Below are 24,070 nucleotides of genomic sequence, written 5' to 3' on the forward strand. Positions count from 1 at the left end.
TTCAACCGTATTGGGGGTGTGTGTGTAGAATAGGCTCACATCCTTTAGGAAAGCCTAAATTCCACTTCCAGCTTGGGGGTTAAAGTCACAGGTCCCCAGGCCCTGGCAGAGAGATGCAGAGCGGATAAGGTGCCGCAGCTCTGAGCCACCTATTAAATTCTTCTTTGCACGATCTCAGGGCCACTTAGGCAGTGCTGGTGGCTCCCACCGCCCCTGCTCCACCTTAGCCGCCCACCTCCCTTAACTGCTCCCTAAATTCCCTGGTCCTATGTACCTCACAAGACATATGGGGAGGAGGGGTTGGCGGCCATGGAAACATCCTGCTTTTAACTGATTCTCAAGCCTTTTCTAAGCATAGAGGATGGGATATATCCTTGAACTCTTGAGTCTCCTCCCCAAATGAAACTAAACCAGGTGAATGACCACAAAGAAACCTCAGAGGAGTGAAACCACATCCCCAGGAGTTGCTCCTCCCTGTCTGAAGGCAGCTCAGGGAGCTGGAGGCACCTTGGTCAGTGGCCACTGAGGTCAAAGACACTGAGCTCACAAATCTGTTTGGGGGGAGGGCGGTGCCAGGTAAAATACAGGACACTCAGTCAAATTTGCATTCCAGATAAACAATGAATACATTTGCACAGGACACACTTATTCTAAAAACATTATCATTATCATAACAAATTGAACTGGGTATCTTCCTTTTTTTTTTTTTTTTTGGCCTTAAATCTGGCAACTCTAGTTCCAGGGATGAGTGGAACGGGCAGTGTTGCTTTCTCGTCCTGACTGATCGCAGCAGCCCTGCCTTCCTTCACAGAGCCTAAGCCAGGCAAAGTCCAGAAATGCTTTTCCTTTTATTTCGGAGGAAAAGAAAAAAAAATCAGACACTTTCCCCACCCCACCCGCTTAGCTCCTGCCTCACCCGGAACTCGGAACTCGGAGTGAAGGAGGGACAGGGCCCAGTCTTCTGTAAGGCCTACCCTTCCCCCAGCCCTCCCTTCCCTCAAAGTAGCAAGGTTAGAAAAACATTAACTATGTTGCTCCTCTGCTGGAACTGAACGGAGGCCCCACTGCAGCCAAGAGAGGCCCCACTGCAGCCAAGAAGGAAGGGGAGGAGACAGATGAGGGAAAAGGACTTCCCTCTGGAGACACGGAGGTCCCCCTCCCAGGCAGAGAAGCTGCCCTGGCTGGCTGCGGGGAGGGCTGGAGGTAGGTTATGGGGCAGGGAGAAGAGAAGAGCCCTGAAAACCTTTTCCCTTTAACCTGACATATTTATATATTTACAGTTATAAGGGCAAGGGGGGGAGTTTGGGGTGACATTAGTTCTTCAAAGGCAGGGGATGAAAGCCAAATAGCACCCCCGACTTGGTCACATTTTCCTGCCTCCTAGCTCCTAAAACCTTCAGTGGGAAAAGGGGAAACAGGAGGTAGGGGGTGGAGGGAGGGAATGTTTGAGGGCCCTGAGCCCACAGCTCACTGCAAAAGAAGGTGAGGCAGCAGGGGAGGGGCAGCTGGGTCCCACCAAGAAAAGGGCCACCGATGCCCTGCCTCTCCACCAGCTCCCCACATCTCCACGCGGCCCCGGGCAGAGGCTAGGCCAGACCCATCTCCTCCAGCACACTGCGCGGCGACTCATCCTCCTAAGGCAGAGACAGACAGAGGGTGATGTGGAGACACCAGGAGAGGCAGACGGGGTGAGGGAGCGGAGGGTGGGCAAGACAGCAATCGTAAGGACAGACAGAGGGGGGAAAGCACAGAGAGACACAGGGAGGGAAGAGAGAAGCCAACGTGAGCCCAAGGCTGGAGCAGCTGGGGACCCTTCAGGGGAGCTCTCCAGCCTCCCAGGAGCGCCTCCCAGGTGCACCCCCCCAGAGCCAGCCATGGCAAGGAGTGGGGTCCAGGTTGAGTCCACCACCACCCAGAGAACCCAAAGCCAGGAGCTTGGCAAGAAGGGGGCTCGGCCTTAGTATCTGAAGGGGAGGGAGTAAAACTGGGACTGGGGGCTGGGAAACTGGCTTTCCCAGGGCTGGGGGTGGCAGATGGTTGGGTGCGGGGAGGGAGTAAGAAGCTGGCATCAGGTCCCCGAGGAAAGGTGGACCAGACTGCAGAGAGATGAGTCACTAGGGTCTGAGCAGAGCACTAGCAACAGGGTGGGTGTGTGAGTGCCAGGGCACGTGTGTATGAGTGTGCGTGTGCGTGTGTGTGTGTGTGTGTGTGAGATGGGGGAGCTGGACCAGTGAGGTGGCAAGTTGGATTCTGCCCTTTCTCCTTCTGCAGGGATGAGCCCCCCCCCCCGCCCCCCATCTCTCCCCCTCCTCAGAGCCAGCTCAGGCCGGCTTGCTCATCATTGCAGGTTCCGGTGACTCATCTCCCTGCACCAAGGCTCAGCAGTGGCACAGCAGAGAGGGGGCAGGCAGTAATGGCGTGAGGGCGGGGGTGCCGGATAGAAGGGAGAATCAACAACCAGGCGCCCTCAACCCCAACCCCCAAATCCCCATAGCAAAATTTTGCTTCTGAGGAGCAGAGGCTTTGAGTATGTGTGTGTTTAAAAAAAAGAAAGAAAGAATGACCTATCATGTGCCCCCTTCTCCAATTCTCTGAGCAACCCTAAGTGCCAAGAGAAGCGTGGGACAAAGGCGATTTGGCTGGGATGAGATACCCTGGGTCTTGGGAGAAGGAGGGGGGAACTGGCACAGGCGGCCGTCTGCCACCCCCACTACCTCCCACCCTGAGCAGTTAGGGCTTGAGGGCCAGCTGGCCAACCAGGCGCCTTGGGGGCCAGACGCCACAGGGAGGGCGGGAACGGGCAGCTGGGGCCCGCAGGCAAGGAGTCCAGGGTAGGGAGGGTGCCCTTGGCCTTGGCCCTCTTCCCCCTCCTCCTCACCGCCCCGGCCCGCACCTCCTGCAGCAGGTCCGCCTGCTCGATAGCCTTCAGAACGCTCTTCTTGGAGGTGTCCTGGACGTCGCCCCCCATCAAAAACTCATCCAAGATGAAGTAGGCCTTCTCAAAGTTGAAGATGATGTCCAGCTCGCAAACCTGGGGGTGGGGAGGGAGGCGGAGCTGAGTGTCAAGGTGCATCTCCACCCCCGTTTTTTCTCATCACGGTTCCATGGCCTTCGTGACCACTCCTCCCCACCTTGGGTTCTTGCCCCAGGTCTCTGTCCTCCCAACCCCTAGGCCTTAGTCCTTGGTTTGGCTTTTCCTTCTCCTTCTCTTGCTTCTTTCTCTGTGATCATGAAATATTAGTTGCTCTAGTCTACCCTTGACCTTGACTCCTGTTGCCTTCCCCCCAAATCTGCGACACAGTTCCTACCAGAGGCTGGGCTAGCTTCCCTCCCTAGGCACTGAGGCAGGGCAGGGAAGGAGATTCTGGATCATGGGGTAAATGACTTCAGTTCCAAGCAACACTTTGACACTAACCAGCTAACTCTACATGTCATTTAATTTCTCTGAGTCTCAGTTTTCTCATCTGAAAATGGAGACACCAACACCTACTCATAGGATGGAATGAGGAGCAAACAGGAGAACCTGAAAGCACCTTGTAAATTATTAAGTGGAATACAAATTATGGAGTTATTACTATTCCCCACCTAAGATCTGAGCTCACTGCCAGTGCCCAGACTATAGCCCAGATCAGTTAATTCAGAATCTCTGGGGTTGAGACATAGGCATCGCTATTTTTAAAAAAACTCTCCAGAAGATTCCAAAGCAAAGTCAAGGTCAGGAACCACTGATAAAACTCTGAACAAGGCCTCTGTCCTTGTGTGAGAAGTTGGAGCTGAGCTCTAGATGGACTGACTAAGTGGCAGATTCTAGTCCCCACCCTCCTCCCCCCTGAGCTGATTAAGGGGCATGGCTAATAGGCTTAAGGCTTAAAGAGGGAGATTAACTACTGTTCTCACTGTTCCAACTTCCCCTCTCCTGAGTCTTCCAGGGCAGAGACCGGAAGGATCCCAGAGTTTGGTAAAAAGAGGGGATTGCTGTGTATGGAAATGGGTGGATGGGGAGACTTACGCTGCCGAAGTATTTGTCCAGGAGCTCCACATACCGGTGGATCAGCTCCAGCGTGATAAGCTCATTGTCTTGGCCCTCGATGGCACAGCAGAAGTAGAGGCTGGCATATCTGAGGACAGGGGCACAGGAGGAATGGCTGGGACGGCTGCTGGGGCTGCTGGGGCTGCTTTGGGACCCAGGCATTTTGTGCCCAAACCTCTCATTTCCCCCCATTCCCAGTCTGTGCCCCTACTGGACACAGGCGGGGTGGCCCCAGGGTATGCAAACAGTAACTCACTCTGCCTCTCACAAATGCAGGCAGGGACGCAAGCTCTTTCCCTGTCGACCTCTGACCTGTTCAGTTTGACTCAGCAAAAACCTGAGCCACGAATTCACCTGCTCAGAGGAGGAACTGGAAAGGGTTGGTGCACGTGTGTGTGTGTGTGTGTGTGTGTGTGTGTGTGTGTGTGTTAGGAAAGTGGTGCAGGATCTATGATTGTTGAATGAGGCTGCCAGGGATGTGTGCAATAGACAAGATGGGGCCTTTGGGACAGAGGTAGGTGCATGAAGTAGGTGTCAGGCTTGAGCAAAACCAAAAGGGAACAAGACTTTCTTCAAGGTTAATTTGGAAAGTAAAGGTGGCTGGAGTTCATCACTGCCCTCCAGATGTCCTTAGCTCTAAGCTCTCCCTGACCTAAGGGACTGCCTATTTCTTGGCCAGGTGAACCCATCCCAGACCCCAATCAAGCAGGATCCAGGCAGGTCTGAAAGTAGGTGGGGAGTCACCTCTTATAGACAACTTTGAGGTCCCTCCACTCCAGGAAGCTGCACATCTTGGGCTTGCGAGCCAGAACGACCTGCATAAGCTCCCGAACCATCTTCTTTCGCTCCTTGTCTGAGGTGGCCAGGTACCATTTTTGTAGCCGCAGCTTCCCCTGCCGGCTGAACAGCAGCATGAATCGCATCTGGGGGTGGGGGGGAGTCAGAGCCAAGGGTCAGAGATTTGGTTCTCTGAGCTGGTTTCCTCCAGAAATACACAGCCCCAAACTCATCCCATCTAACTCTTCTCTACTCACGGCTTCTACTTTCTTCAAAACATCAGCCCTTGCTGTCAACTCTGGCTATTCCCACCAGCAGGTGCCTTTCCTTGTAGGGGGTGTTAGAGCTTCTGAGTCTGTCATTTGGGTTCAAATCCTGGCTCTAGTAGTTGAGCAATTTGCCTTGGGCAATTACTTTATGTCTCTGGGCTTCAGTTTCTTGGTGTGTAAGATGGAAATAATAAAAGTACCTACTTTCCCAAGTTGTTAGGTGGGATTGAAGGAGTTGATACGTGAAACAGTGCCTGGCACGTAGTAAGCACTATAACACATTAGGTATCGCTATTATTACTTCCTGACCTCCTGTTTCTTAATCCTGTTTTCCAAAGGTGGGTAAAATGCTATCACGGTGACAAGCAGCCCATAGCTGATGTCAGAGATGTCTGCTTTCTTTCCTGCTCTTTCTATCCACCACCACGCTGAAATCAGGTATTTTGTTCTCAAGAAGCTACCTCAATTCTCCACCCCATCCTAGCCATACACCCTTGCTGATGTCCCCAATGCACTGCCCTCCCGTGCCAGTCCTGTGCCCAGGGGTATCCTTCACGTTAGCACATGGTATTGGGAGCCCCGGATTCCACCCTCTGCTCTCCTCGGCCCTCCAGGCATTTGGCCAGCCATATTCCTCTTTTCCTCCTTTTAGGGTGCCTCCTGCTGAACGCCCACACCTCCCCAGATACCAGGTGACCAATTTCCCTTTCAGTCCCTCAGTTTGGACACAGCCATTCAGGGTGGCTCGCCTAGGGAATGTTTGTGGAACAAGCGCAGGCGGGTGGACTGGGGAGTGCAGAGCCCTCACTACCCCGTGCAACCACAGCTTCCCAGTTCGGGGGGGTGGGCGGGTCCGGGCCACATCCTGGAGTCATCTCCCTCTCCCTGTAGCTCTTCTCTCCGTGTACATTACCAGGGCTGGAGCCCTGGGTGTGCGGAACAGTACTAGTTTAGACGGCTAAGGATCAGAAATCGAGAGAACTGGGTTTTTTTGGTGGCGGGGAAGGGGAAGCGCTGCTAGCGCGGCGGGTGGTCAACAGAGGGGCGCAAGGGAGCCGTGTGCGGCTACGATGGGAGGTGAGCCGGGAGCAGGAAGACGGAAGGCCCGAGTTCCGGAAAGAGGATGGGGTGGGGGGCGGAGAGCCAAGAGCACCGGAACCGGGAAGCCAAAGCCTGGGTCCCCGAGAGCAAAACCTCAAGCCCACTTGGCTTCCCCACCTCACCCCCGCCTCTAGGTGAGGCAGGACGTCCACTCCTCGGACCCGGAAACTATCCCCTCGCACACACCGCCCTTCCCGCCGGCCGCCGCCGCTCTGGGCTGCACGTGGACAGAGGGTCTCGGTGACTCGCGACCCCCGCTGCCTCCCTCCGCCAACAGGCCCCGGAGCCCCCATTCTTCGGGCGACTTCCCTGCGGCAGTGGTTGGGACCCCTTGGATCGCGACCCGCGCGCTCCCCCTGGCTCCGGACGGTCCCGCCGCCCCCTAGTCACCTCCCTCTCTCCCCACAAATGCGCCCCCTCTCCGCGCCTTCTCCCTAAAGCCATTTCCAGCTGCTCTTCCTTCCGAGGCCGGCTAGCCCACCCGCCCAGGTAAGTGAGGGCCTCTGAGGACCGGAGGGAGACAGAGCGGCTCACACCGAGGGCGGCCCCAAGGACCCCTGCAGGTGCAGCCCACGCCCCTCGGTTCCCCCTCCCCTCCCTCTTTGCACAGCCTACCATCCTGCAGCCTCCGGCCCTGCGCGTCCCTCTTCGGCCACCGTAGGCGCCAGCTCCACTCCCTTTCTTATCCTTTCGCCTCCTTCCCTCCCTCTCGCTTGAAGCCCCGCCCTGTCCGCCGCGGTTCAGAGAACCAAGGCTTTGCGTACTGCGCAGGCGCCAACGCTGCGGGGCGCGCGGGCGGGGCTGGAGGTGGAGAAGCGGAAGCCATGGCAACCAGGTCCTTGACTTCAGCTTTGAGTAGCCCTGTCGTCATGGTAACAAGGCTGTCTTGTGGGCTGGTTGGAGAATGGGGGAGGAGGACAATGAGGTCCTCGCGCTTTGGAACCTTGGGGGAGAAAGGCGGGTAAAGGGGTGAGAGGTGGATGAGATGACCGCTGGAGTTTGTGAGGAAGTAGGGTGGTTTAATGGAAGGGGCGTGGGCGATTGAGAGGGAGCAGGGTGGGAATTGTCTGTAGGGAAGGAGGAATGACGAGGAAGGCAAAGACAAAGGGTGGTGGTGGGGCAAGCATGAGAGAAGTATGGAGCTCAAAATAGATATCTACTGGGAACCTGCTAGATGCAACAACACTCAAAGTAAGAGAAAGGTGTAGGTAATGAGGCAGATGAGAAATAAAAAGAGAAAAGGAGGGGCTGATAGAAAAGTGATGTAAGGAAGAGGGGGAGAAGCATGATTAAGGCGAAAGAGGAAGAAATAAAGAGAATCTTAAAAAGTTGGCATGGGTCTAAGCTAAAAAGGGACAGTCGTAACCCAGACACAAGTGTCAAGATGAGAAGGATGTAAATTGTAATACAAGTTTTTTGACTGAGGATGTGCACGTGTGAGTGTGTATACTTGTGTGTGTGTGTCCACGTAGTAAAGGAGTTTGCATATAAATGGATAAGAGAAAAATCTTAAATTTTGTCGTGCCGAAAACTTAATGGCATATTTCTAGATAATTGTTGGTAACTAATGATGCTATTGTTTTTGAGTAGCACTTGAAGCAAATGTTGGTAAGGCTCTACCTGTCTCCACTTTGCGTTCTTTTCTTCTTACTCTTTGTTATGGAGGTCATATGCTTTAGTTGCAAGGGGGTGGGCCTAATCACCTGGGATGCAGTCTGGTTTCTGATCTCTACTTGATGTATAGTCTCAGGTGGGTCCTTTAACCCTCCATTTACTCATTTAAAAAATGAAGATAGCAATACCTACCTTGCAAGTCCGATTTGAGGCTGTATAGAAAGTATCTGACACACTGTAAACACTTGATATTGGTAGCGATTACTACTATTTGCCTTTCCCAACTTCTTTGGTCTACTTCTTTTTCTTATTCCTTTGTTTTTCATCTCCCTTTCTCCTCTGCCTATATCATAGGCTTGCCAATGGCATAGACATTGGCTGAACTATCTTGGTGTTATTTTTTAGGTCAAGAATCATATCAATAAAGCAAGTTGTCATCATGGAGTGAAAAGAAGGAGTGGGAGTGTGTGAGAAGGGCAGAAGGCAAAATAATAAAATGTGCTCATAAGGGAGAGGAGAAGGTTGTATATAAAGAAGTAATGAGCAGTGAGGTAAAGATGTGAAGCAGAGATCTAGGCAACAGCCCGAGGAAGTGCGGAAGATCTAGAGATGTAAACTCCTACACTCCTTGGAAAGATGACACTTTCTAGAATTCCTTGTCTCAACGTGCCATGCCTAGCTGCAGAGAAGATAAGATCCATGAGAGAATTGTGAGAAATAGGGGTTTTGCTCACGAAGAATCATAGACTCAAGTGGTTTAAACTAACTAGAAGATAGTGGACCGCATTTATCTCTTCATGTTTAGTGAATGATACACGTAGAGAATCTATGAGTTAGTGGGTGCAATAAGCTTGTGTCTGCAGATGAGTTCGGATTTGATGCAGTGGGCAGTTGGGAGTCATTATAGTTGTCTGAGCTGCTGAATAACTTGGTGAAAACAGCTTTGAAAAAGTTAATCTTATAGTAATATGGGGGATGATTTGAAAGGACAAATGGAAGGCTGGAAGATCATCTAGGAGGCAGTTTTGGGAATCTAGGCACAAAAATGAAATGGAGAGGGACAAATTGGAGAGATACCTGTAATGGGCCAATCACCTGAATTTAGAACTCATCTAAGTAGAGAAGGAAGAAGAATCAGAGATGAGTCTGGAGAATTAGTGGTGCCATTTGTATAAATGGAAAAATAGGAGAGGTGAGATGCTCCTTCACTGGTATGGATGGCGTCTTTATTGTTGCCCTGCAAGCCCCATGCTGACACCTCCCCAAGCCCTCCCTCTTCCCTCATCCGGCTGGAGAGGTGGTTCCTGCGGTGGGTGGGATCCACATGGCCTCCGAAGCCTTTCATTTCTGAGTCTATGATCTATGTGTCTCTTGTGATGACGCTCCCTGCCACCTTTTTTTTTTTCTTTTTTTGAAATTTATTTTTTATTTATTTATTTTTGGCTGCGTTGGGTCTTCGTTGCCCTCGCGGCAGTGGGCGGGCTTCTCATTGGGTGGCCTCTCCCGTTGTCAAGCACGGGCTCCAGCAGCCGCAGCACGCAGGCTCAGTGGTTGTGGCTCGCGGGCTCCAGAGCGCAGGCTCAGCAGCTGTGGCGCACGGGCCCAGCTGCTCCGCGGCATGTGGGATCCGCCCGGACCAGGGCTTGAACCCGTGTCCCCTGCATCGGCAGGCGGATTCCCAACCACTGCGCCACCGGGGAAGCCCCCCGCCACCATTTTTGGTGCATTCTTTAAGTACTCATTGTTCCCTGATGATGTCATTTGCAGTCATCTTTGGGGGTTTTTTTAACTTCTTTTTTTACCTAAGCAGTTGGGACCTTATCATATGCAACTCCTAAGGGTCCTGAATACTTTCTGTGGTAGATGTTTGCCATTCTTTTTCACTTCGCTGGCTCTAAACCCCCTTCCTAGGGTTTCGGAATCCCCACCTTACGAGTCTAGGGGGAGACAGAGCAGCCTCCCAGTGTAGCATTCGAATTTCCCAGATATTCCCTTTGGCAGCCCTCTTTGTGCCCACAGCATGGGCATGTCTGCTGGACTCGGCCAGTCTTTACTCTCACCTGGACTTTGGTCCAGGAGGGAATGAGGGGGGATGGGGTGATGAGGGTAGAGGACAAAACCTAGGGCGCAGGTGGAGTGGCGCCAATGGCAGTGTCCCATACCAGTAAGAGGTAGGGTGGGGGTACCTGGTGATTTGTAATTTGGGGCTCTGTCTCCAGTGTGAGACCTCCTGCTGGTTCTCTGGCCCTCCTGGCAGTTCCCTGAGCTCCCCAGTTTCCTTTTCTGCTTCATTTAGCCAGAGTTGGTTTCAGTTCCTGGTAACAAAGGACTCTGAGTGCTAAACTAGGTAATCACGCCACACTGTCTGTTGATGGCACATGTGAGTTGTAAGCTCCCCTTGGGACAGTGTCTTACTCATGTTTTATTTCTTTACAGCACCTAGCACAGTGCTTGTTGATTGGCTTCAATTATGATTGGTATACATGGTTACCTAATTGAGATATTTAAATCTTACATCTCACCCCAAATATGCTAAATTCTAATTTTCTATATAATAGTACATATTTAATATCTATTATTCCTGCTGGAGGATAAACTGCCTTCTTTTGCTGTTTCTCCTGTGCCTAGCACAGTGCCCGGCACACAGCAGGTACCCAAGAGTTGCTGAAGAAAGGTACACTGGATCCTCCACTTGAAAATGTCATTGTCCTCTCAAACTTCACTTGCCCAAAATGAGTAACTTCCTTCCGCCTTCCCCTGAAACCATCCCATTTCTTGGTTTCCCATTGTGGTCAACATCGCCACCTTTTCCTAAGTTTGCAGACTATCAGCCTGGGACATGAAGGATCACAAAAAGCATGGCTTATTCAAGGGACATAGATCAGACCTGCCTGATAGACTAGGAGAGCGTATGGAAAAAGGGGAGACTGGCTGGGTTATCAGAGGAGGGAGGCAGCAGTCTGAAAACCAACTTGATGACTTGGGACTTCATTCTCAGGCATGTCCCTGGAACCTGCCTTGCTATTATTTTTCCTTTGTGATTTTGTTCATATTGTTTTCTGGAATGCCCTGCCATTCCCTCCCCACAGACCCAAATCCATCTTATTCATCCTTTAAGTTTGAACAAAGCACCCGGTCCTGATGACCCTTTACACTCCAGTGATCATTTCTAGAATGTTCCTTTCAACCATTTTTGCAGTGATTCCCGTAACATTTCAGCTTTTTGGTGAGTATTCTCCGTAGATGCTGGCAGACCTCATTTAACTGCGCTTTGCTTTATTGTGCTTCGCAGATACTGAGTATTTTACAAATTGAAGGTTTGTACTGTAGCAACCCTGCACTGAGCAAGTCTACTGGCGCCATTTTTCCAACAGCATTTGTTCACTTCATGCCTCTGTGTCACATTTTGGTAATTCTTGCAATATTTCAAACTTTTTCATTATTATTATCTTTGTTATGGTGACCTATGATCAGTGATCTTTGTGACTACTGTGGTAACTGCAGATGTGGTAGAAATGGCAAGAGAACTAGAATCAGAAGTGGAGCCTGAAGATGTGACTGAACTGCTGCAATCTCGCGATAAAACTTTCATGGTGAGGAGTTGTTTCTTCTGGATGAGCAAAGAAAGTGGTTTCTTGAGGTGGGATCTACTCCTGGTGAAGATGCTGTGAAGACTTTTGAAATGACAAGAAAGGAATGAGAGTATTACATAAACTTAGTTGATAAAGCAGCGGCAGGATTTGAGGGAATTGACTCCGATTTTGAAAGAAGTTCTACTCTGGGTAAAATGCTATCCAACAGCATTGCAGGCTACAGAGAAATTGTTTGTGAAAGGAAGAGTCAATCAATGCAGTCAATCACTGTTGTCTTATTTTAAGAAATTGACACAGCCATCCCAACCTTCATTCAGCAACCATGACCCTGATCAGTCAGCAGCCATCCACATCAAGACAGGACCCTCCGCCAGCAAAAGATTACAATTACGGGCTCAGATGACGGTTAGCATTTTTTAGCAATAAAGTATTTATAAATTAAGTGTATCTCCGAGGTATGCCTGTACTTGAGAGTAAGAAACATCAATCACTTACATTATTGTTTTTTTGGCGTGCGCTGAGCAGCATGAGGGATCTTAGTTCCCTGACCAGAGATGGAACCTGCACCCCCTGCAGAGTCTTAACCACTGGACCGCCAGGGAAGTCCCTCACTTACTCTGTTTTAAAAGTGCTTCACCGCCCCCAGTATACAGTTACACGTTTAAAGAAAAACTTGTTAAATTGGAGTTCAGACTTGGCAAGATTTTGGTTGAAGCCATAGCTGCTTTGCTTCGGAAGCTTTCCACTGGCGCCAAAGCGACCTCTGGTGGCCAGGGGAGAAAAGGCTGCATTCAGGATGCTGGTGTTCAAGCTGGTAAGGCACAGGTGTGCACCCAGGACGCCCTGGTGACGGGCACGTGAGGGCAGCACCTTTGCTCCTGACTGCGTCTGAGCCCTCCTGTGTGTTCAGGGAGACCTGTGTTCACAAATGCCACAGAGAGGGCGGTACAGTGTAGTGGCCAGGAGCACAGGCATGGCTGGGGCAAGGGATTCAACCTTCCTGTGTCTTACCTTCCTCATCTCTACAGAAGTGCATGCCGTGATTAGTACAATGAAACTTACTTGAGGAACCGCCTGGAAAAAAAAAATGATTTGGAAAACAGATGGTGTCTCCTTGACAAGTTTCATTCTGATAGAATCTTTTTACCCTTGAGGGATTTACAAAATCCATACTCATTGCCCACACCTGGGCAGATAAATAATTCCAATGGGTGAGGTGAACAAGAAATCTGCAGTTATGATAGATACAGGCAGATCTTGTGGAGTTTTCATCCCTAGAAATAGAGAGAGGAAGAGTGGCCAAGGAGGGCTGGGTGGGCTTCACACTGTGAGGCTGCATCACCATCTTTGTCCTCAAAATATCTGAGAAGAAAAGAAGGTAGTGTTAAATGGGGCACTTCCTGGGGCAAACTCCCTTGGTGGCGAAGAGGCCTTCTGAAGAACTCTTTTCTTCTGAGCCTTCTCAGCATGTATGGACAGTGTTTGAATTACATCCTGCAGAATTAAGGCTATAATGTGTTCTGCTTTTGGAAGCATCTTGTGCAAAAAGGAGGCTCTTTTGGTCTCTAAGCAAATCTGTCACAGATGGGTAGCTCCTCAACAACTAGCCCAGTGCCTGGCTTTGGTCACATTTTCAGGGTATAAGGAGGACAAAAGTTAAATCTGGATGCTGGTGTCCTAAATTCTTGGACTTTTGCCTTCATGAGCCAGCTACCCTTTATGAGCCCGAAGCAGGATCTGTATGAGAGGAAGGAAGTATTCCTGCAGGAAGAGGAATCCTTTAGCCCCAGCTGAAGTTTTGACCATAAATCTCAGCGTAGAAGTATCTTGTGAACTGGCTCAGGCTACATCTAGTTTCTGTGTATGGGCTCTAAGCCAGCTAGGAAGAGGCAAAGTGGCCTCTCTGGCCTTTTTCCCCGTAGTTCTACAACCATATCTTAGTCCTTCAAGGCTTGCCAGTTGCACAGCGAGAATAGGGAAGGAAAGATGGAGAAGTCATCGAGGTTAAAGGAGAGCATCTCTCTCTAAAGCTGAGAGTAGCTTTGGGGAGCTACTCATTCTAGGCCTCGTTCCTCTGGGCCTTGCCCTGGTTCCCACTGGCTTTCTAAGGGGAGAGGAGGACCTTCCTTCTAGGCTTGATTGCACTTTGGGGCCCCTCTTACTACATCAGCCTCATGGGAGACAAGAAATCCTGAATGTAAAGAGAGGAAACCATAAGGAGAATGTGTAATAACCACATCTCCTTGGAACATCCTAGTGCATCGTGTTGGAGGCCCCAAGAATGCCCCTGGACTGACCCTTGAGAGGGATACAGGAGGGGAAGGGCAGTGAGAAGGCCTTAGTATGTGTTGAATGACTGAGGAGGGAGTCAGTGAATGGAGACCCTTTCTAGATTTACTCTCCAAAACATTATAATCAAAATTTGCTCCAAGGGAGTCTAACATAATTTTAGGGAAAATTATAATGTGAAGCTTCTTTCAGTTCAAGGTCTAAAAATCTATCTTTATTCATGGCAGTGGGGTTATTCAGGAAAGTTGTGGAGGCTTTTTTAAGCTTCAGGAAAGGTAGGATTCTTACCAGGCAAGATGATCACCTTTGATTGTTTTGTACCATTTGAAAATGTTGGTGTTACCAACATAATCACATTCTTGCGGGATTAGGAGATGCTTAAAAGATACTTAGTCCCATTGCTAGGAAGTTATCTTATGCATATACGAGCACGTGTGCACTGGGATAAATGTGCAAGGATGTCCGTCTCAGCATTGTTGGTAACAACAATGACATTTTTTTTAAAAGCCATGAAACAAGCAAAACGTCAATCAGTGATCCACTTTTACCCTTTCAAACTGTTTGAATGTCTTAGTATGAGCAGGTGTTCCTTGTCATTTAAAAAAAATCAACTCTACCCTGACTGCTGACTCATCCCCACCAAGAGGTCATCCTGGCTGTCCTTGAACACTTCCAGTGATTGAGAACTCACTACCGCTTAACTATCAGACAATGTTTTGATCAAGAGCCTCTGGACAATAATTAGTTCCTATTAAGACATGATCTAGGTTTCCAGGGGGGGCCTGCGTCTCTCAGTCCCATCTTCAGGGCTCTGGAGCTGGATAGCACGCAATTTTGACAGCTACTTCTTGGTATTTTTTCCATTTAAAAATTATTTTTGAATATACGAATGGAAAATAATTGGGGAAGTATGTCCTCTGGCAAAAGCCTTCAAGATACTGGAAGAAGACAATAAAGGACTGTTCAGGATAACATTTTAAGGAGGATATTAAAAATCTATATAGGGGCTTCCCTGGTGGCACAGTGGTTAAGAATCCATCTGCCAATGCAAGGGACACAGGTTCGAGCCCTGGTCTGGGAAGATCCCACATGCCACGGAGAGACTAAGCCCATGTGCCACAACTACTGAGCCTGCGCTCTAGAGCCCACGAACCACAACTACTGAGCCTGTGCGCCTAGAACCTGTGCTCCGCAACAAGAGAAGCCACTGCAATGAGAAGCCTGCGCACTGCAACAAAGAGCAGACCCCGCTCGCCACAACTAGAGAAAGCCCGTGCGCAGCAACGAAGACCCAACGCAGCCAAAATAAAAAATAAATAAAATTAAAAAAAAAAAAAAGAATCTATGTAACCTAGGGGCAAGACAGGAATAAAGATGCAGACATAGAAAATGGACTTGAGGACACGGGGCGGGGGAAGGGTAAGCTGGGACGAAGTGAGAGAGTGGCATGGACATATATACACTACCAAACGTAAAATAGATAGCTAGTGGGAAGCAGCTGCATAGCACAGGGAGATCAGCTCGGTGCTTTGTGACCACCTAGAGGGGTGGGATAGGGAGGGTGCGAGGGAGACGCAAGAGGGAGGGGATATGGGGATATATGTATATGTATAGCTGATTCGCTTTGTTATACAGCGGAAACTAACACACCATTGTAAAACAATTATACTCCAATAAAGATGGTAAAAAAAAAGAATCTATGTAACAAAAGAGCCTTGTTTTCAAGGAAGCTGATACGTCAGTGGGGGTGGGGAGGACAACACGCACACTCACAGAGCACACACACATGCACGCACTGTTGCACACCAGGAAAGAGAAAGACGGGTACATGCCAAGCAGAGAGCGATGATGTTGACTGGATCCGTGGGTTGTCCATGGTGGGGGAAATGGATTTGGTCTGGGTTTTGAGAACTGGGGAGCGGGGTAGGCATGGGGGAGGGTGGGGACATTTGGTGGGGAAGGAAATGGCATGAACAGAGATGGGAAGTGACAGAGCAGTGAGCAGGTGTGTCTGGGCAGGTGGCAGGTGTTTGGGGAACCCTCTTTCCTTTTTGAGGATGGTGCCCAAAGGGAGAATCATGTCCTGCACGATGTATCCCTGGGGGTCTTCTTGCAGAGCCCCGGTGGCCAGCCCTGTGGATTCGCCCACGACAGGTCAGTGTGCCTTGAACTTGTGGGTGTGTGTTTCATAAAGATCCCTTTCCCCCTAGAGGTCTGTGAACTGACAGGGTTTGGATTTTGTACCGTGTGAAACATGGAAAGTCAAGGCCAGGGACGCTTTTGGAATATTCTTTTTATTTATTTATTATTTTAAAAAAACATTTTTTAGTTGCTTCTATATCAAAAGTGAAAAAGCATAGAATTCAACACACTTTCAAGAACGTTGGACCCCACATCTGGGTGTCCTTGAGGGTACTGTGTGGCTGTCATTGTCCAGTGCATCATGGAAAAAGAAAAACAACACACAAAGAACGAAGATTTTTCACTGAAGGGCGCAGTGGGATGATTAGGGTTCTATTAGGTTACATTCATTCGACATCTATGTGCAATTCTTCAATAAATTGGTCTTCATGCCTTACCCACCAGCTAGTTGGCTTTCAGAAAGATTATCTAACGGGGGTAATTGAGCCCGAGCTTCTTGCTGTGTCTCTCATTCTCTCTCTCACTCTCTCGCTCTCGCTCTCTCGCTCTCTCTGTCTCTCTGTCTCTCTCTCTCTCTCTCACATGTCCACAGCTCACACACAGCAGCCGGAAATGACACACTGAAGTGAGTCACCAATGCGGCTGTGAGTCACCCTGTAATTGGGGAAAGTTCTGTCCTGCTAGGTCGTGTAGCCTCTTGCACTCCCGCTCCTAAATATATTGGAAAATTTTGAAACAACAACTCTGTCTGCCTTGACCCACCACATCCTTTTGGTCCCTAAAGTGGGCTGAAGTTGGACAGTCCTGGCAGGGGTCCTGCTTCATGGAGTGGAAAGGCCAGGAGACAAGCGATGGGGTTCAGGCAGCCACCAGGTGGCAGTGTGGGCCCTATCACGCCTGCTGCCAGGAGGGGAATGACAGGCAAGTGGCCACTCCTGAGGTGCAATGACACAGACCACAAAGGAACACTATGAACAAGTTTAAATAATATGTTTTCTCCATAGTCCTTTCTCTCTCACAAGCACACAAGGACAAGGATGTGATAAATACTCAAGGACACCCCTGGCATCCCACCCTCCCCACCAGGATATTGGAGCCAAGAACCAAGCATACATCTCATCTCTCTCCCTCTATTTCTGCAACATAAAGTTTGTGGGAAGCAGAAACCTGCTTCTCTGAGTAAACAAGTCACCTACACTCCAAAATAATATATGCACACTGTTTCTGGGGAGGGGGGCAGCCAGGCCTGGGTGGGTCTCGCGCCTCTGAGCTGGGGGAGGACGGACCTTGACATGAAAGAGTGTTTCTCCCATTGGCCCTCTTTGGCCTGCAGCCAGCTTTCTCAGCAGTGGCAAGACAGTGCAAGAGTGATGGCAACGTGACCGGAACACAAATTATTTCTAGCAAACACACAAAAGCTCCTTCCTGTAAGCCTTGCGGTGCCATCCTGCCAGGGCCTCAGTGCGATCCGGGTTCGAAGACCCGAACGGGCAGAGCGATGGGCAGAAGCAGCTGCGCAAATGATCCTGGGAGTTCTGCAGTCTTGTTGGGAGACCTTCGGGGCATTGTGCTTCCGAGGTCTCTCCCAGGGTCTCCACTGGGGAGTTTAACTCAAAGGTCCTCTTTCCCCCTCCTGGGAGAGCCGGAGGTCTAAGAGGCAGATTCGAAAGATTTACCATTTAAAAAAAAAAAAAAAAAAGGTAAATATCTTCTCTTTCTCCAGAAAAATGAATTAAAATAAAAATTCTTTGCTCCGGAGTTTCTTCTTCTTGGACATCTCCAGTTCTGTCCCAGAGGAGGGCTGCATTTCCCAAGGTCAGGGTTCCATCACTTGGCCCATGAAAAGGACAGTTCCTGAGGACGGAAGAATCATGGGCGATGAGAAGTGGGGGGAAGGGGAACGGCACAGCTCACCCAGCTCGGTGTTTACGGATGAACTGAGATACGGGGAGATGAGTGAGCGTCTGGAGGCACAGCCGCTCTAGTGACTAAGCTGGGACTGGGGGACAGACTGAGCACCCCGTCTGGAGAGAACACTGCCTCCGAGGAAGGGAAGGGGAACAGAGCTGTGATTCCTTGCCTGGAGTCCTCCTGGGGGGAGTGGGGGCGTCTACACCTGCCCGGACTAGTGCCCGAGTCCAGGAGAGCAGGGGGGGTGGGGGGTCTCCCAGGCCCCCCGCTCACCTGTGGGGTTGTGCTGCACCACGAAGAGGAAGGGTCTGTCCATGATGATCTCCTCGGGGGCCATTCGGGCTGAGACTATAAGGGCTGGAAGAGAAGGGACCATGTCTTAGAGCAGAGGGACGTGGGCACGGGAGCCTGGATTGGTCACAGGTGATCCAGTGACAGCGGCACTGGGATGGGGGGGCGGTTTTAGGAGGCTCAGTTGTTTCCTGGATGTGAACCCTAAAAGTGTTGGGATGTCCTCTGAGGCCTGGTTTCCTCCAGGAATCGGGTAGAGATCTCTCAGGTAGTCACTCGCAGGCACGTTTATCTAAACCCTTTTAGGGTGTATTGGAAGCAAGTGCCTTTAAGTTGACTGACCACTCTGAGAGCAAGCCAGGACCTCACACTCAGAGGACCTCAGAGCCAGTGGGGAGGGAACGGGGTGCCAGGGAAAGCAGGCCTGTATTCTAGTAGGATCAAGGTGATGCTCTCCACACAGGAAGCGAAGCTCTACCAGGAGAGACCCGGTTGACGTGGGCAGTGGGGTCTTCCCGGTTCACCCAGGGTCTGGGTGCCAGACCGCGGCCCCTCCTGGAAGCCTGGGGCTGAGACTTGCCAGGCCTCACCTGAGCCTGACTCACCTGTGGAGGAGGACGCCACCGTGCCGCTCTCATTCACCTCAATCTTCACTTTCTGCAGCGCCTGCGACACGTACAGAAGCTCTTGATCTGAAACAGAGGTGGATACCAAAACACATCAGCTTTGGTTCTCAGTGAGAAGCTCCTTAGTCCTCTTAGGGACCCCAATGTCCACCAGGGGAAGAAAGTGAAAGGAAAACCTCTTACCTGAAAGTCTTGAAAAGTCCGCCTGGTTTGGCCTAAACATGTCGGTCATTCCCAAGTTCTCCAGGGGCCTCCTGAGGTCAACTTCACTCTCCAGGGAGAACCTGCAGACAGAAGCAGAACACAGCTCAAGCTCAGGCCACCTCTAACCCTACCAGGTATCCCCGTCCCCACAGACCAACAGGATGGGGACTGATGTGAAAGTAGAAGTGGGGGGCTTCCCTGGTGGCGCAGTGGTTAAGAATCCGCCTGCCAATGCAGGGGACACGGGTTCGAGCCCTGGTCTGGGAAGATCCCACATGCCACAGAGCAACTAAACCCATATGCCACAACTACTGAGCCTGTGGTCTAGAGCCCGCGAGCCACAACTACTGAGCCCGCATGCCTAGAGCCCGTGCTCCGCAGCAAGAGAAGCCACCGCAATGAGAAGCCCGCGCACCGCAACGAGGAGTAGCCCCCGCTTGCTGCAACTGGAGAGAGCCCGCGTGCAGCAACGAAGACCCAACGCAGCCAAAAACAAATAAATAAATAAATTTATTTAAAAAAAAAAAAAAGTAGAAGTGGGAAGCTTGTTTTTTTCAAATCCGTTTGCAAGGTCTCCTCCTTGCTGGGAGATTCTAGTACTAATGAACATTTTCCTGCAATCTCCCCACCCCCTTGAACCTATGACTAATTACTTTCCTCAAATAAGGCAGTAGTTTCAGCACAATGATATTCAGTCTGACTGGGGAGGGAGGGGGCAGGGCAAATTCTTCTGCAAGGATATTTGAACAAAAACCCGGTCTGTAGATTGTGTTCTGAGAGCTGAGCCTGAGAAGGACTCCAGCAGCGAGGCTTTGGGGCTCTCGCTCTGCTTCCCATCAGGGCACAACTAATTACCTCTATTTTTTTTTTTTTTTTTTTTTTTTTTGAGAGAGAGTGAGAGCATGCTAACCAACTAAATTATCCTCTTTCCCTAAGCCTGGCATTATGGCATCTGGAAATTTGGGGTAAGCATGGTGGGAAGCTTCCCCACAATTCTGGAATTATCCAGTCTCAGCCTCTGGCACCCTCTTTGCTTCTGCAGAAGGATTTTTAAAACTCTGCTTTGTTGGAAGCCAGCTAGAAGCTGTAGTTCCGGCTGTTTCATCTGCGGAAGTGATTCCTTTTGTCTCCATTGTTTGGATGCTAACTTGAAGAGATGGGGGTGGGAGTGAGGGGCATTCCTAAAAGAGTGTAGATCAGTGTATTCCCCTCCACCCCAACCCTGCATCATCTGTCTCTCTGGCTCTAACTTTGGCTAGCTTTTGCTGGGTATTCAGAGGGTGGGAAATGTGGGGCACGGTCTAGAAAACTCCCCCGCTGCCCTCCAGCAGAAGAGGGATGATGGGAGGAATCTTAATCAAACCCAGGCCGGAGTGTTTCCCATCAGCCACCCACACATGTCCCTGTCCCTACCCTGCAAATGTCACGTTTGGGAAACTCCACATGGGGGTTGCCCTTTCAGGGAACCAGGGGAGAGGGGAGGGGGTAGGCAGAGGGCACTAGAGCATTGGCAAGTGTGGCAAGAGCAAAGGGTGGCTTACTTGGGCAGAACCAGGAGGCGGGTCAGTCTGGTCATATTCCCTCTCCACTGGCTGATGAGCTGGGCATCCAGAATGTTGGTGAGGGCAGAGAGAGGCACCTCTTTTTCATAGGGGGCAGCGATGAACATGCTGAGAGTGTCCCCGTGGTAGGGCAATTCCAGGATGTCGTAGTAATGGCCATCGGGGGTGGTGAACTCAGCTGCGAAGACACCAAATGGCGCATTGGCAATGGCTCCAGCTCTTGTTGATTCTAACCCAGCACTGGCTTTTCAACTAGTCCTCCTGTCCCCTCCACTCTTTCTGGAAGCCAGCTCTCCATCCTAGCTTTTGAGGCTCCCCCACCCCACCACTCCCCTGTTCAATGTCTTTATTCCCATTTCCCTTCTCTTCTGCCAAATCACAGTGTCTTCTGGGTTCTCTGTCTCTTGTTGGCCTTCTTTACCTTCACAGCCTTCTCCCCAGTACCCAGCTACTAACTCATTCCAATCCCCATCTCCTCAATCTCAACTTTCACATCACTCTTCCCCAGAAGGATCTGTGAACCCCAGGTTATCACACTAGAACCACATGAACATGAGAGATGGGGTCAAAGTGGTCAAATATGGGCCTGAGGGAATTTCTGGATTTCAGCTTCATCTTGCACAAGGTAAAAGCTACTTTCTGCTGCTCTGATAATCCCAGTGTCTCCTACCTGGGGAGTCTTGGTCACAGCTGGGGTGTATTCTAGGGTTTCTCCTCCCTTAGAGGGGATGCCCCGCAGGGATGGGGTGCGGTCACTGTGGGACTTGGGGAAGGGAGGGTCTTGCACTTACTGTAGTTGAACTTGTTGGTCTGAGCCATCATGGGCACAGAGACAGTGCTGCCATCGGACTTGTGGAAGAGGCGGCGGTGGGTGCTCGACTCTAGAAAAGGCATCTTCCACTGGCCGTTGAAGTAGAGGGCGTTTACCAGCACCAGGCGTGTCAGCTGGTCCACAGCCCCTTCGCCAAGTAAGTCGCTGATCATGCCTGTGGGAGATCGAGGTGATCAGGAGGCTAGATATTTTTAAATCCTTTTCGATGGTCCTCTTCAGCGCCCAGTCCTCAAATGGATGTGTGTCAGAAGGGATTCCGTCAGAAGACAGACTGGGTAAGGTTTAGTGAACTTATCTAGCTGCTTTCAACCCCTTTCATCTTCCTAAGAGTCTCAGAAAGCCTTCCAGCTCACCACACTTGCGTGGTCTTGGGATCCTGTCCAGGATCAGACCTGGAAACATAAGTCTCCCCTTACTTTGCTCCCTAAGCTGCAGTCTTGACGGGCTGTGTGTGCCCCTTGTCATGGTTATTACTGTTCTTATAACATCTCGCAATACTTTTTTAGGGATGACTTTAGAGTTGGCTCACGGGGAAAGCCTAATTATGGAAAAACATGATGCTTTGATTCTTAAAGCATTTGACCTTCTGTCTACAGAGCAGAAGATGCTGGAAGGGAGAGGTTAGGACACTTGGGATTTGAATCCCCTTTCTCTGCAGGCCCTTGGGACTGGCCTCCTTTCCCTGCCTGCTCACCTTTTGTGTGTCTTTTCACCCAGTCGTTGACGATGAACCTGGCTCTCTCTATCTCTGAGAAGTCCACCTGCTTGACTGTGGTCCGGAACAGCCTGAAGAAGTGGGGCATGAAACCCTGGACCAGCTTCAGATCCCGCTGCACAAAGATGGCATCAGCCGTGCTGATCTCATCCTTATTCCATGGCCCCATGAGCTCCTTGTACAGTCGACGGAGGGCAGGGGCCATGCCCTTCTCTGGGCCAAAGCGGGGAGGAAAGGACACATTAAGCTCATCTCAAACCCAGGGCTCCCAGTGGGGCTAACTTCCCCCAACCCTGTCCACATGCACGGGACTCTTCTGCTCCGCCGGAGGTCTCTGGATGGAGATTTCATTCCAAACCTTAATCTTTCCTGCATTTCCCTCTTTTCCTCAAAAATCTTAGGTCCTAACCCTTTCTTTGGCTTGGAATATTTTTCTCTGTTTTTAAGTTATAAACCCTAATTTTTTTCTTTTAATAATAACAATAGCTATGCTAGGCATTTCACATGCATCATTCTAGTTAACCCTTACAACAGCCCCACGTGGTAGATACTTTTATTGTCCCCATTTTGCAGATGAGGACACTGAGGTTCGGAGGGGTTAAGGTCACACAGTATATGAGTGGTGAGGCAGGGCTGTTTTATACCAGATCCACTGGCCTGTACACCTTGTGACTGTCCAAGAGCCAAGTGACACAGGGTGTGGTGAGAAGAAGATGCAGTGGTCCATCCCTGCGGCATGGGAGGACAGGAGTTGGCTCAGCTAAGCTGGGGTCAGCCCTTCCTCTGCTTCTGGTCAGTTACACCCCTGTCCTGGGAAGACCACGTGAATGCCCGCCTCCCACTCTGCCCCATCTCTCACCATCAATCTTGAATTGCATTGCCTCTTGGATCTGCCGCTGGGTTTCTCCTCCTGTGGTCAGCTGTAACATGGCCATGACTGAGGCTACCCCATAGGGTGAGAAAACCACGTTGAGGTCCTTGGAGGCCTGCACCACCTGCTGAAACACTTTCACTCCAAAGTCTGTGGCCAGGTGGGCCGCCGGAGACTGGTAATGGTAGGAGGCAGAGCCTTCACCAAAGATGAGGGCCAGGCCCAGGGCGAGGCAGGCAAAGACAGGAGACATCTGCATCCTAGAGCCAGTGGAAAAGGATCAGATGAGGGCATAGTTCTGGAAGGATGGTGAGTGGGGAGGGGTGATGGGACCCCAGCCATGGCCAGGCTCCCCATGTTTGCCGCTGGCAGATGATACGTGAACGGGAGGGCAAGACAGAAACCATGATGAGTTCAGATCCTGAGCCTTTTCCCCTCTGTCTCAGCCCCAGGGAGTCTTAAGTGCGTTTTCACCTGTGGGAATCTTAGAACCCGCTGGCACCACCCTCCAAGAGATCTCTCTTCCCTTCCAGGAGGCTGAAAGGCGAAATTATAATAACATCTGTGATTTACACGATGCTTTTTCATTCTCTTATGATGCTTTCACAATCATTGCTTCATTCAAGTTAGCAGGCGTGAAAAACCCCTTTCCTGCGCTGGGAAAGGGGAATGTCTCAATGGAGAGGGTCCAAGAGAGGTGAGGCCCTTGCTTCTGAGTGGTGGGATTGTTGGGGGGTCCTGCCCATCTTCCCCACTCTCCTGGGATCACTGATATGACGGGGTCAACTCAGGGCTGCAGGTCTCCGGGGAAAGAAAGAGGAACACTGGGGATCATGGACGGAGGAGATTCTGCAGAGGGCTGCTCCCTGCCTTAGCCCGAGGTCCGGAGATGGAGACAGTTTGCTTTTCTCTTACCTGAAACTCTCAAGGTGCCTTGTGACTGGCAGTTCGTTCCTGCTGCTGCTGGGGCTTCGGGTGTTGATGGTGGTGGCTATTCCTCTGCTGGGGAAGGGGTGTGGCTCTTTGGACAGTGCTCTTGGTCCTTCAGCCAGATGCAGCCGTGCTCCTCTGGAGGCTGCTGCTTCCCTTTATACCAGATGTGGGCGGAAGTAGATTAACTCATGGTCCGGCCCCGCCCACTTTCTGGCTCTGGAAGTCTGTCTGAACAGCGGTCGGGCCCCCTCAGCATCTCCCTCTGTGGGACTTGCTGAGGCATCTGTGTGTGTGTGCGTGCAGTCCTGTC

At 50.7% G+C, this 24,070-nt stretch overlaps 2 protein-coding genes and 1 long non-coding RNA gene across 4 annotated transcripts; 1 reads left to right on the top strand and 2 right to left on the bottom strand.

Annotated features, from left to right (window-relative positions):
- Positions 1-829: 829 nt before the first annotated feature.
- On the bottom strand, positions 830-6,928 carry AP1S1 (adaptor related protein complex 1 subunit sigma 1). The gene is made up of 5 exons (XM_082431949.1): positions 6,793-6,928; positions 4,775-4,953; positions 4,010-4,118; positions 2,894-3,031; positions 830-1,634 (listed from the first exon to the last, which is right to left on the bottom strand). Exons 1-5 carry the CDS (start codon positions 6,793-6,795, stop codon positions 1,587-1,589), a joined length of 477 nt encoding a protein of 158 aa, XP_082288075.1. The 5' UTR covers positions 6,796-6,928; the 3' UTR covers positions 830-1,586.
- Positions 4,966-11,831, top strand: LOC309646025. 2 transcript variants are annotated; one of them, XR_014255170.1, is made up of 3 exons: positions 4,966-5,768; positions 11,084-11,200; positions 11,296-11,831. It is a non-coding gene; the product is annotated as an uncharacterized lncRNA (long non-coding RNA). The 2 variants fall into 2 exon arrangements; XR_014255171.1 differs by lacking the exon at positions 4,966-5,768 and adding an exon at positions 5,778-6,666.
- Positions 11,832-15,948: 4,117 nt separating this feature from the next.
- SERPINE1 (serpin family E member 1) lies at positions 15,949-24,070 on the bottom strand. The gene is made up of 9 exons (XM_082431944.1): positions 23,743-24,070; positions 22,816-23,087; positions 21,936-22,169; positions 21,201-21,395; positions 20,389-20,587; positions 18,827-18,927; positions 18,623-18,709; positions 18,000-18,083; positions 15,949-17,669 (listed from the first exon to the last, which is right to left on the bottom strand). The coding sequence occupies exons 2-9, from the start codon at positions 23,084-23,086 to the stop codon at positions 17,632-17,634; spliced, it is 1,209 nt and encodes a 402-aa protein (XP_082288070.1). The 5' UTR covers position 23,087; positions 23,743-24,070; the 3' UTR covers positions 15,949-17,631.

This window comes from Balaenoptera physalus (genome assembly GCF_965194825.1).
Source record: "Balaenoptera physalus genome assembly, chromosome: 16".
NCBI lineage: Eukaryota > Metazoa > Chordata > Mammalia > Artiodactyla > Balaenopteridae > Balaenoptera > Balaenoptera physalus.

Bases quoted from the DNA above. Each gene is read 5' to 3' on its own strand.
- SERPINE1 (XM_082431944.1), bottom strand. From the start codon at position 23,086: ATGCAGATGTCTCCTGTCTTTGCCTGCCTCGCCCTGGGCCTGGCCCTC. The intron at 22,170-22,815 runs GTGAGAGATGGG...GCTTTGGCCCAG, and splicing joins AATGCAATTCAAGATTGATG to AGAAGGGCATGGCCCCTGCC. The intron at 18,710-18,826 runs GTAAGAGGTTTT...CCTCTGTTTCAG, and splicing joins GGACTTTTCAAGACTTTCAG to ATCAAGAGCTTCTGTACGTG.
- AP1S1 (XM_082431949.1), bottom strand. The intron at 4,119-4,774 runs GTGACTCCCCAC...CCCTGTCCTCAG, and splicing joins CTCAAAGTTGTCTATAAGAG to ATATGCCAGCCTCTACTTCT. The intron at 3,032-4,009 runs GTAAGTCTCCCC...CCCCACCCCCAG, and splicing joins TGGACAAATACTTCGGCAGC to GTTTGCGAGCTGGACATCAT.